This window comes from Etheostoma spectabile, chromosome 8, assembly GCF_008692095.1.
Source record: "Etheostoma spectabile isolate EspeVRDwgs_2016 chromosome 8, UIUC_Espe_1.0, whole genome shotgun sequence".
NCBI classification, from domain to species: Eukaryota; Metazoa; Chordata; class Actinopteri; order Perciformes; family Percidae; genus Etheostoma; species Etheostoma spectabile.
Genome location: NC_045740.1, coordinates 16,683,521 through 16,695,850, shown reverse-complemented (window position 1 = coordinate 16,695,850; position 12,330 = coordinate 16,683,521). Strand labels below are relative to the sequence as shown.

Sequence of the window (12,330 nt, the reverse complement as noted above, 5' to 3'; positions counted from 1 at the left end):
CACACACACACACACATACACACAAAGATATAGTGTTAATAGTTAGACGTGTTGTTTTTTTCATCACTGTGCTATCCCTTACCACTCCTTTTCCAAACGTCTCATGATGTAAAACTTGGAGCAAACTGGTCCTTAACTAATACAGCAAAGGACATGCAGTTTCCCTGACTGACTCTGCATTGCCATTGCAGGAGGATCCAACCCTAGAGAGACACTTCAAGGGGCATACAGATGCTGTCACCTGTGCAGACTTCAATCCAAACCGCAAACAACTGGGTAATTTTTGCTGCCACCACAAACTTTAAAAATTCTCAGATGCTTTTTAGATGTTTTTTGGCAGTATGTTCAACGTTTCCTTTGGGATGAGTAAAGTATCTATTTATTTATATATCTATCTATTTATCTATGCATGCCTGTAATCACATATGATGTTGATTTTTAACATCTACATCACCGTCCAAACATTTAGAAAATAATTGATTTAGTTATTGCCCGTAACAGTTAAATTGTAAAATACATTAATGACTGTAGTATTTGGCAAAATGATCAGATCTTTAATAATCTCTGAATTGTATATGTAAACTACATACCTTTTTCCAAAGAAAGTCATTTTGGTGTCTTTCACAGTGATGCATTGTCATGGCACTTAAATGGTGCATATTGTTCTTGAGGATTCAAACACATTGACCTTTGCAGAACTTTTACCAGTGACTCTTTTAGGAGAGCGTCTATAACATCAAAGCTGACCCACCAGAATGTTTGTGGTCAGATTAGGCTCTGCTTTCATATGAGGCACAATTAAATGTTTACAGTATAAACTGAGTTCACTTTATTCACTGTAGTAGCCTCTTTACATACCAGTAATTACAACTGCAATTCCACAGCATGAAATATGTACTGTTATTTTCGCGTAAGTCTTGACTGAATCTAATACCATTAATCTTTCTTCCGTCTCCCCCCAGCCTCAGGGTCAGCAGATAAGAGCCTGATGATCTGGAATTTGGCCTCAAAGGCGAGGGCTTTCCGCTATGTTGGCCACCAAGACATCATCACGGGGGTGCAGTTCTCCCCCTCTGGTAACCTGGTGGCTACGTCTTCCAAAGACAGAACGGTCCGACTTTGGACACCTTCCATGTAGGCTCAAGTCACTTTTTCCACTTTAATCAGGACCTCTTTGTTAACTAAGTAAGATACATGGGCCGTAATATGAAATGACACATACCAAGCAGGCTGAGGCTGGATGGTATGAAAACTGGGTGAAGTTGGGTTTTAAATATGGCTGGGTACAGAATTCAATACTTTTTAGGCACCGAACAAATTGCCTCTAAAATATCGAATATCAAAAAATGCCTTGTCATTCAATACCAAATTTCAATACCTAAAGAGTAAATCTCGTCAGCAAGCCAATAAGCACGCTTCTAAGATCTAATAATGCTGCTGATTGGCTGTCTTAACTTTACACGTCATATATACTCACCGGCCACTTTATTAGGTACACCTGTCCAACTGCTCGTTAACACTAATTTCTAAGCAGCCAACACATGGCGGCAACTCAGTGCATTTAGGCATGAGACGGGTCAAGAGAATCTCCTGCAGTTCAAACCAGCATCAGTATGGGGAAGAAAGGTGATTTGAGTGACTTTGAACGTGCATGATTGTTGGTGCCAGAAGGGCTGGTCTGAGTATTTCAGAAACTGCTAATCTACTGGGTTTCACGCACAACCCTCTAGGGTTTACAGAGAATGGTCCGAAAAAAGAAAAACATCCAGTGAGCGGCAGTTCTGTGGGCGAATGCCTTGTTGATGCCAGAGGTCAGAGGGAATGGCCAGACTGGTTCGAGCTGATAAGGGCAACAGTGACTCAAATAACCACCCGTTACAACCAAGGTGGGCAGAAGAGCATCTCTGAACGCACAGTACGTCGAACTTTGGGCAGATGGGCTACAGCAGCAGAAACCACATCGGGTGACACTCCTTTCAGCTAAGAACAGGAAACTGAGACTACAATTTGCAACAGCTCATCGAAATTGGACAATAGAAGATTGGAAAACGTTGCCTGGTCTGATGAGTCTCGATTTCTGCTGCGACAGTCGGATGGTAGGGTCAGAATTTGGCGTCTACAACATGAAAGCATGGATCCATCCTGCCTTGTATCAACGGTTCAGGCTGGTGGTGGTGGTGTCATGGTGTGGGGAATATTTTCTTGGCACTCTTTGGGCCCCTTGGTACCAATTGAGCATCGTTGCAACGCCACAGCCTACCTGAGTATTGTTGCTGACCATGTCCATCCCTTATGACCTAATGTACCCAACTTCTGATGGCTACTTTCAGCAGGATAATGCGCCATGTCATAAAGCTGGAATCATCACAGACTGGTTTCTTGAACATGACAATGAGTTCGCTGTACTCAAATGGCCTCCACAGTCACCAGATCTCAATCCAATAGAGCATCTTTGGGATGTGGTGGAACGGGAGATTCGCATCATGGATGTGCAGCCACAAATCTTCGGCCTGTGTGATGCCATCATGTCAATATGGACCAAACTCCCTAGGAATGCTTCCAGCACCTTGTTGAATCTATGCCACGAAGAATTGAGCAGTTCTTGAAGGCAAAAGGGGGTCCAACCCGTTACTAGCATGGGGTACCTAATAAAGTGGCCGGTGTACATGGAGGAAAAGCTCTACGTTACTACCAGAGACAAAGCTCACGTATTGGGAGCATAATGTTGTAAATCTTTTTTGTTGCATAAAATTGGTATTGAAAAAAGTCTAAGTTGTTTAGTAACCAATTTCGAAGTCACAGTATTGGTATCGGTATCACATATTTTTGAACGATACCTAGCCCTAGTTTTAAATTGGTTGCATTTGTTATTATTTCTCTGTTTGTTGTAGGAAAGGAGAGTCAACAGTGTTCAAAGCCCACACGGCCACTGTACGCAGTGTTGCTTTTTCCCATGATGGCCAGAGACTGGTGACAGCTTCTGATGACAAGTCTGTCAAAGTGTGGAGCGTCCACCGGCAGTGCTTCGTCTACTCTCTCAACCAGCACACCAACTGGGTGCGCTGTGCCAGGTACCCAGCAGCACCACATCCTCAGTAATGTCATGCGCACATTTGTGTGTGTATTTCATAGGTAAACTAAAAATAGCTACTACTCTGAAATTAAGTCTTTGTCCGGCTCACCAATGATTCGTACAAACAAAGTTGCACATCAGGATTAATTTTTACAAACCAGGATAATTAGTTATGCACTTCTTGTAAATATTTGGCACACTTAAACATGTTTTGAATCAGGCACTATGGGGAATCCGATGGAGACGAGTAGATAAAATTCACTGGTTATTTTTGGTCTTTTCTTTACTACAGGTTTTCCCCAGATGGGCGGCTGATAGCGTCCTGTGGAGACGACCGCACTGTCCGGCTGTGGGACACGTCCACCAAACACTGCATCAACTGTTTCACTGACTATGGAGAGTAAGTCCTAAAGCTTTACTTTAGCTTTACTTTTCCCATCGCTTTGGGTTTGATTTTAATTATATTATAGACATGTGGCCAAATTTGGTTGGTTTTAGTCAATTAAATAAAAAGAAATTGTGTATTTGTACTTGTATTTGTACTTTGTATTTTTACCAGTAGTCTCTGGACATTATATTTGTCCCTTTTTGTAATACAACAACCAATACATTTCCAAGCAGGAGATTCGAGTAGCGGGAGAATGTTGTTTTTAATTTCAGACGAAAGGCCGAAACATCACAAAATATAAATAGAAGTGTGAAAAAAGGCCCACAGATGGCACTGTTGTATATGAATTACACACCAGGCTGTTAAACTGCTGTATTTTTGTTATTCCAGCTCAGCAACGTTTGTGGGTTTCAACTCAAGTGGCACCTGCATTGCGTCCTCGGGGGCTGACAGTACACTGAAAGTCTGGGATCTACGGACCAACAAGCTGATTCAGCACTATGAAGGTATGTCAACATGTCAGAGCTATAATAATGCTATAAACTGTATTCAGTATGGAAAATAACGAAATCACCTGAAATATCTATGCCAATATATGGTGTACCATGACTGTAATGGCTGTTATTGTGTTTGTGGCCTATTTTTCTTCATCTTGGACCAGTCCACAGTGCAGGGATCAACAGCTTTTCCTTCCACCCGTCCAACAACTACCTGATCAGTGGCTCCAGTGACAGCACCGTTAAGATCCTGGACCTGTTGGAGGGACGCCTCATCTACACCCTCTATGGACACAAGGTGATGTGAAGTCATCAGACAATATTCAGGGGTGGGGGCAGCACTCGTCCCCCTTAAATATGTTTGTAAATGACACTATAATGCATTTTGAGCAGGGTTTTTGTACCTATATTCATCCAGGGAAGGTTCACTGAGAGGAAGCCTCCCTGATCACATTCACACAGTTACACATTCATACCCAGTGTAACCACAGATCTTTTTCTCCTGTCTGTCTGGGGATTGAACCAACAACCTCCCGGTCACAAACTTAGCTTTTCTAACCTTTAGGCCACCACCACATTTTCTCCTGGGCACTGCCAAGGTGCTCTTGATCAAGGCACCAAACCCCTCACTGCTCGGGGCGCCTTTCCATGGGAACCCCCCCACTCTGACATCTCTCCATTAGTGCATGTATAGCTACTGAGCATGATTGTGTGTAATAACAACAAAGTGTAAATTGTAATTTCCCCTTGTGGGACTACTAAAGGATATTATATTATATCTTTCCCACTGTATTTCTCTAGAGTAGTCCTTGATGGTGTTTATTATGGAAAGTTAACTTTGTAACTTTGTTTTTCAGGGCGCTGTAATCACAGTAGTCTTTTCCAGGGCGGGAGACCTCTTTGCCTCGGGGGGAGCTGATGGTCAGGTTGGTGTTTTGTGGCTACTTAACAACCCTGTACCGTAATCCCAATACTCTCAATAGCTTGAAACGGCAAGGTTACATTTTTACTTTCTGTAGTAGATCTGAGAACCTTTGGTCATGGGAGTTGCCCCCTTGATCCCCTAGGTGCTGATGTGGAGGACAAACTTTGACACCAAATCTTACCAGGACATCCTGCAACAACACAGCCGGAGGTCCAGCCCGGATCCCCCACCTCACGTGACTGACATCCACCCCAGAGGACCCCACCTTCACCGCCCGCAGCCCACAGCCATTCAGGTCTGTTCAGTTTCACCAAACTTCATAAACAGATACATTTTAATGAGTAATTCAAGGCTGTGCTGAGTTCTACTTAGAATGATTAGGTGCTAGATCAACTTTTCTGAAATCATAGCAATATACAAGTTTAACATCACCTACCATAAGAACTAACATGAAGAATGTATGACTCAATAAGATCAGAAATAAAATCAATAAAAGGATCATACAATGCAAAAAGCATGTGTCAACAACATTAGACCACTGAACAGTATCTGGTCATATCTGTATCTGTGTATTTAGTAAATTATACAGGTGAGAAATCAAGAGGTATTTTGTAAAACACCAAAGCAGCTATATATGACTTTACTTTCTTTCCATAGATCAGTCCGACAGTGGCAGACACTCAGTCCATTGATCCGCATGTAATAGAGTTGGGCCAATCTGCACACAGCACCACGGTAAGCTGACACACAGTAACCCATGTCCACCAGGGGGCAGTGTAGACCAGTCTATAGTTTTGCCATCCTGCTGCAGCACTGACAACCTGCGCTAAGAGGACATGGTCCATTCACTTGTCAGAGATGTTGTGATGACATCGGAAAGAAACACCCTGTCTGTCTTCAAGAGTGCAAAATGTGTGTTAAAAATGCATCAAATTGTTAGTTATCTTAAAATGTGAATGGATCTGAAATGAGGTTTTTCCCTATAATGAAAGCCTGTTCAACATTTGTCCTGGAAAAAGCCTTAGTTATCTTTTTTCAAGTTGTTTTCAGATTCAGTTGTATACAAGTATATTTGGTTAGACTTTGAAATAAAACGGTAGACTTTTTATTGATCTATATAGGTTTTTATTCAGTCAGTACAACCACAGCTGGCCACTGAGCAGCTCTGTTAGAGCAGCAGGGGAATATACTTCTTGCTATTTCTCAAACTTGAGTTTCTCAAACTGAATTTTTGTAATGCCATGTTGAATTTTCCAGATTATTCTTTTTTGTAGTTTTTATTGTTGCTTAGGGTCCATCTGAGATGGCAGTGACCTGTCCTTGAACTTTAGTAGCAAGTTTATGGCATGTTGTAAGGTACAACCCTGCATATGAATTAGTGCTATATGCTTACTCCATAAATGCTGATCCCAGATAAACGGATAGAAACATGAGATTGATTTAGGTGGGTCTAAATGCACATGTTTAATGAGTATTAGGAAAACAACATGTGTCACCAGAATAAAGGATTGATGGTTAAGATGTTAAAAACTGGCATCTAAGCAATGTTTTTGTTATTGCAACATCACAGACTATTAAGAACATACTATAGGTCCCCAGTGTGGTCCCTGAGTAATAGCAGCCTGTCCCCCCTTTTAAAAAGCACCCAAGACAATGTACAGGTAATTACTGCCCCTACTGTTTTAGAAATGAATCACAGAGACTTAAATGAAAAGACTGGGGGATAACAAAATATAGTTCTATGAACACAGAAACCTACTCTGGTGCTTTATCCATCCAATTTCAAATTTAAAATGAAAGTGCCATATAATGGTTCACTTTTATGTTTTTATTTTATGCCTTGACCCTCAGCATGCTCATAGAAATGCGCTCATATTCATCAGTGTACATTCATAGGCAGATGAATGAGTTTGGCCATGTTGTTGTTTTTTTTGGATATGGATATACACTGCCGGTCAAACGTTTGGGGTCACTTACAAATTTGAATTCCACTCCATTATAGACAGAATAGCTGCTGATCTGATTGGGTAGCTGGTCTATAATGCAATATCGACATTGCCCATTGTCAGCAACCATTCATCCAATCTTCCAAAGGCACATTCTGTTTACTAATCTGATATCATTTTAAAAAACTAACTAGAAAAACATTGTAGAACCGTTTTGCAATTATGTAAGCACATAATGCAATCTGAAAACTGCTGCCCTGGTTAAAAAAAAAAAAAATGCGACTGATCTCAGCTGGTATTCTGTCTATAATTTAATCAATTTAATTTTAATCTTGGAGTGCAATGGAAATGTGTGACCACAAATTTTCATTTAGAGCTGTGATGTCTTTAAAACTCTAAGCTTTTCTATTTATTTCATTCTACGGGCATTGTTATGCTCTTAGAATGAACATAAATTATGACTCATATTCAGCAGTTGTGATTTTACTTAATCATGCATGCATGGAAAACTTCTTTATAAACCTATAGCAAGTTTTTGTTGTTGTCACTGTTTGACCTGATGTTGATGTTGAGTACTGCTGTGTAGTCAACATCGGTGTGTCTCTCGGATTTGGCTCCTTCCCTTTTGTTCTTTCTTCATCGTTGTCCGCCTCTTTCACTGCATTGCTTGAAGGAGCTTTGCTCCCTGTGTGAATCACCCAAGTGTGCCTGTATGGAAAGACCTGTGAGAGAAGGGGAGAGATCAGAGAGATGGGGAGAGAGCAGGAATCCACGTGCTGATGCCCTGGCCTTCGGGGGCCACCGCAGCAGCCGCCGCAGCTCTAATAATAGACTAGCTGGCGTTCTGCCTGCCTGTTTAACTCACTGACTAACTCACTGCACTCTGGTGTCACACACATGTAATACATACATCAGTGTTATCTTTGCTACAAATGGCAAGATGAATGCTGGACCCTTACATGCTTACTCACTGTTAGTGCATCAGCAATTTGTGTTTCAATTTGGAAGAAACACACACATAGCTCCTAACTCATTCATGCCCATTAATCTTTTCTCCCTGCCTCCAGTAAGCTTGCAGTAGCCTATGTATTTATAGGTTCGAAGTGTGTGCGTGTGCGTGCGTGCGTGCGTGCGTGCGTGCGTGCGTGCGTGCGTGCGTGTGTGTGTGTGTGTGTGTGTGTGTGTGTGTGTGTGTGAGAGAAAGTCATCCCTAGTTAAAACGGGTCGAACAGGGAGCCCCCAGTGTTACTCCTCCTGTCAGCTCTGATTTCCATCATTGAGGAACTCCTCCCCTCCTCTCCACTTCACTTCCCCTCTGGTCATTTTCTACTTCTTTGCTCCTTCCACCATTGTTGATGTCCTCAGAGTGCTTTTCTTTTCGCCCTGCGCCCGTGTTTTCCCCCCCATTGCCCTAATGGGTCCAAGCGTAGGCGGAAGAGAGAAAATGGGTGAGGAAGCCTGACAGACAAATGGGCAGAGAGAGGGAGGGGATGGGAGATGCAAATGGCCTGAGGTGGTTCTGTGGGTGGCTGGGTGGGGAGGTTCCTGCTGCCATTGGTGACCTTCATATCCTTAAGTCAGTGCCATCTCCTCTTATCACTTTTGCCTCTTTTCTTTTTTTCTTTCTTTTTCTTTTGACTTCAGTGGCACTAAACTTGAGTTTGTTCACGATGTTGTGCATGTGTGCACAATGTTGTGCTCAGATGGCTGAGACATGTTTGGATTAAAATGACAACCCTGTCTACATACGTTTGTGGACTTTTAGTCTGGGGCTGTTTTTGCTGGTGTGGACTAAGATTCTTTATCCCATGAAGAGGAATCTTAATGCTATAGCACACAATGAAAGATGCATCTGCAGCCAAATTTAAAGTGCTCATATTATGCTCATTTTCAGGTTCATAATTGTATTTATAGGTTGTACCAGAATAGGTTTATGTGGTTTAATTTTCAGAAAACACCATATATTTGTTGTACTGCACATTGCTGGAGCTCCTCTTTTCTCTCTCTCTCTCTCTCTCTCTCTCTCTCTCTCTCTCTCTCTCTCTCTCTCTCTCTCTCTCTCTCTCTCTCTCTCTCTCTCTCTTTGCATTGGCAATTTAGCCCTGCAGTGAGCTAGCAGCACTAGCAGGGCTCAGTGCTTCTGAATGGTGTGTCGTCAGCAAACATTACGTCAATGTAGAGTCCAGGGTGGTGCCCTCACTCTATATTGACATTACAAAACTTTGATATACACAAACCATTAGCCATAACATGACGTATCTCATCCGCACCAACAGCCATAGTGTCGATCAGCTGCTGAACCCTTTCATACTCTCTTCTTGCTAACTACTTAGGGGTATAGATAAATAATATCTCAATTTTGTATTGGTAATGTGATCTTATTTTTTTTTTACTAACATGACATGTAATTTAATAGTAGTTTAACTGAAAAACGTTTTACAATGTTTTCAATATGCACAACCTCTGCTTGAGGTGTGAAATCAGCACTGTGGCTTTCTTTTGTTTAAGATGATTTTTTGGGCTTTTATGGCTTTTCTTGACAGGACAGTTTGAAGAAAGAAAAGGGGAGAGAGAGATGGGGTGCAAAGGGCTGTGGGTCAGATTTGAACCCGGGCCAAGGACTTGTCAAGGACTCAGCCTACATGCATGCATGCATACATACATACATACATACATACATACATACATACATACATACATACATACATACATACATACATACATACATACATACATACATACATACATACATACATACATACATACATGGGTGAGCTAGAGGTTGCCCCAGCACTGTGGCTTTTAATCAAAAAAAGCTTTCTTGCTTTTATAAACTCAAATTTGTCTAAATGTACTGTATTAAACTAGGTTAAAATTCATCCTTAGCAAAAGTAGTTTGTTGTGCCCTTCAAAAATTTCTTGGTTTGGTGTAAGTATACCATTGTGAGACTGGGTGTCTCTCAAAATGTGAGTCTCCTCTTTAGTTGAGTGGCAGCAGAGTGTAGCCAACAACACAGAGTGTCAAACCCATTGCACTGAACAGATATCAAGTCAGCTGTGAAACACATTAAGAATGGCAAGCGTGAAATGAGGCCAAGGAAGACAGCAACGTGTTATAAAGTATTTGTGTGTTTTGATGGTGTACATGTCTTTATAAGGACTGAAATGTCCACATAGGTAAGCTCATACAAGTTCTCCATAGAGAACAGGATGCTAAGTTGAAGTTGGTTTGTAGTGCAACAGTTTGGCTTAGTTCAGTTTTGAACACACAAATGCATTTAGAGTCAAAGTTAGGCTCAAGTTGAGGTTAAGAATTTGGTTAAATAATGTTAGTGGTAAAGGTTTTTAGTAATACTGCTAAATAAACCGTCCTCAAAGCTTTAGTAGTGCAAACGTGTGTTTGTGTGTGTTTAAGAGGTGATTAGATAACAGAAGGTTAGATTTGGTTACGTTTGCCATCTCTCCTGTCCCTGCAGACGTTAGCTATGACGCCAGTTTGATCAGACAAGGTGTCCTCTACTGACAGGCCTCCCGTCACAGCCCTGTGTGCATTTGTGTTTCTTTTGTTGTTGGATGTCCTTCCATTCCATCATGAGTCTGTAATCCTTATCATATGTTAGTGTGTGTGCAGTACATTTACTTGTAGTGACTCTATTCAGGTGCATCCATCAACTGTGAATATTTAAGGCAATGCATGTTTGTGTAATTGCAGGGTGTGTGTGTGTGTCTACGTTTACAGAGATGGCCCACCCCCACCCCTGTCTAGCTTCATGTGCAGGGGAAGTACAGGATATTGGATGGCCCGGAGGTTTAGATACCAGATTTAAGTGCTGTAGAGGAGAACACGAGTGACAAGACACGACGGAAATGAGCTAAAGATAGTAACAGCTCCGGGGGGGGGGGGATTTCACTTTCCACCAGGACAAGACCTCCCAGAGGCTGCATAACAAACTCTCACACACACACACCAACAAACATACAGTGTTATAATCAGGCAAACAAGCTCATTTGCACTTAGTCAAAGCACTATCAAACATGTTCATTTATACTACAGTATGTTCTGTAAGAATCACTCTGACTCGCTCTCATGCAGACAAATCTGATAAACAGACAAAACATATATACACCTGATTGATATTATAATGTGCTCAAAGGATCAGTCCTAGTGCTGGACACACTGAGAATCAACATCTAACTGCAGGTCTGAACAGCTTTAAGCCTCCTAGCTGGATGTTTTGGCGTTCCAGCATGCGGCAATGTTCAAACGTGAAACACCACTGCATTAAAAGAAAATGCAAGGGGCTGTGTTGGTGTATGTGTGTGCTGCTTAAGGAATCGGTAAAAAGGTGAAAACCATCCAGCTTGTCCATTTTGAGTTATACATCAAAAGCTTTTCAGAAACCTGAACGATGCACAGTGGTTTATAAACTATAAGACAGGATTTTATAAATCTAGAAAGTTATCATATCGTCAATCCTTTGATTGGACAGCGCCATGTGTAGCTTGCCACATGCTATTGCATTGTTGCAAAAATTGATTGATTGTTGCTTATATGAGTGCCTCCTTCTAGTGGGCAGAAAGCAAAGTATTTGATGAGACGTTGTGAAACCGGAATATGACGTAACACCTCCTGACCAATTGATCGCCCCAGTGACAGCCGAGTCAAAGCGGAAACCTGTCTCAGGACACCGTGCACGTCCAGTTATGGTGTGTTTTGCTGTGAGACTCCCTGTGGCGTCTCCAGTCTTCTCAAAAAAATGTGATCTCTCTCATCAAAAATACAAGAGGGCAAGCCTTATCACTAATGCAAGAGGATTCTCTCTTCGGATTCCCGTCCATCCTTTCCCCCCCTCACCTCTCCCACTCTTTCTGTCTCTTCTCTTTTCTCCCCTTTTAACTCTTTTCTTCTATCTAAACCTTACACAACACTCACTTATGGGAAATGGCTGGTTACTTTAGAGCCACGCTGTTGCAATTTGTGTCTCGGCTCTTCAGTGGAGGAGGTTTTTTTTCCCACTCTTTGATTGTTGGGTATTAACAGAGTTTCTTCTTGGTTTTGAAGGTTAAATATTCTACTGTACAAAAAGAAAAGAACAGTTTTGTTCTGTCTGTTCTATTCTAATTTTGAAATTTCTAATGCTGAAATGACAATTAAATTACCGGCTCCACCTTTTCAAAAATGCGTATTTGCTTCTTTTCTGTTTAATTCGTTGTACAAGGTAATTGTAAATTGTGTTATTTGGGTTTTTCAGAGACTAAATAATTAAGATGGATAATTATGGAAAAAGTCATTAACAACTCAGTTAATAATGACAATAATCATTTCTTGCAGACCTACCCCAGACAAACTTTAAAGGTGCTCTGCCACACAAAACCATTTTTACTGGCATTTTCTGAAATATGTTAGTTCCATATGTGTTTGTATTGTGTTGTGAATGTGAAAATGAACGGCTACCTCCTCTGTCAGCTCTAGCCACTGGAAAGAAATAAGAGGAGAAATC

General features: G+C 41.5%; 1 protein-coding gene across 1 annotated transcript in view; it reads left to right on the top strand.

Moving 5' to 3' along the window:
- The window catches only part of poc1b (POC1 centriolar protein B), a 47,117-nt gene that overhangs the window by 775 nt on the left and 34,012 nt on the right, over positions 1 to 12,330 (top strand). The window contains exons 2-10 of the mRNA XM_032522967.1: positions 192 to 276; positions 963 to 1,134; positions 2,892 to 3,071; positions 3,366 to 3,473; positions 3,852 to 3,967; positions 4,123 to 4,256; positions 4,816 to 4,884; positions 5,026 to 5,178; positions 5,541 to 5,618. Of these exons, the coding sequence (XP_032378858.1) occupies positions 192 to 276; positions 963 to 1,134; positions 2,892 to 3,071; positions 3,366 to 3,473; positions 3,852 to 3,967; positions 4,123 to 4,256; positions 4,816 to 4,884; positions 5,026 to 5,178; positions 5,541 to 5,618 (1,095 nt within the window). The remainder of the gene's footprint in view (positions 1 to 191; positions 277 to 962; positions 1,135 to 2,891; positions 3,072 to 3,365; positions 3,474 to 3,851; positions 3,968 to 4,122; positions 4,257 to 4,815; positions 4,885 to 5,025; positions 5,179 to 5,540; positions 5,619 to 12,330) is intronic.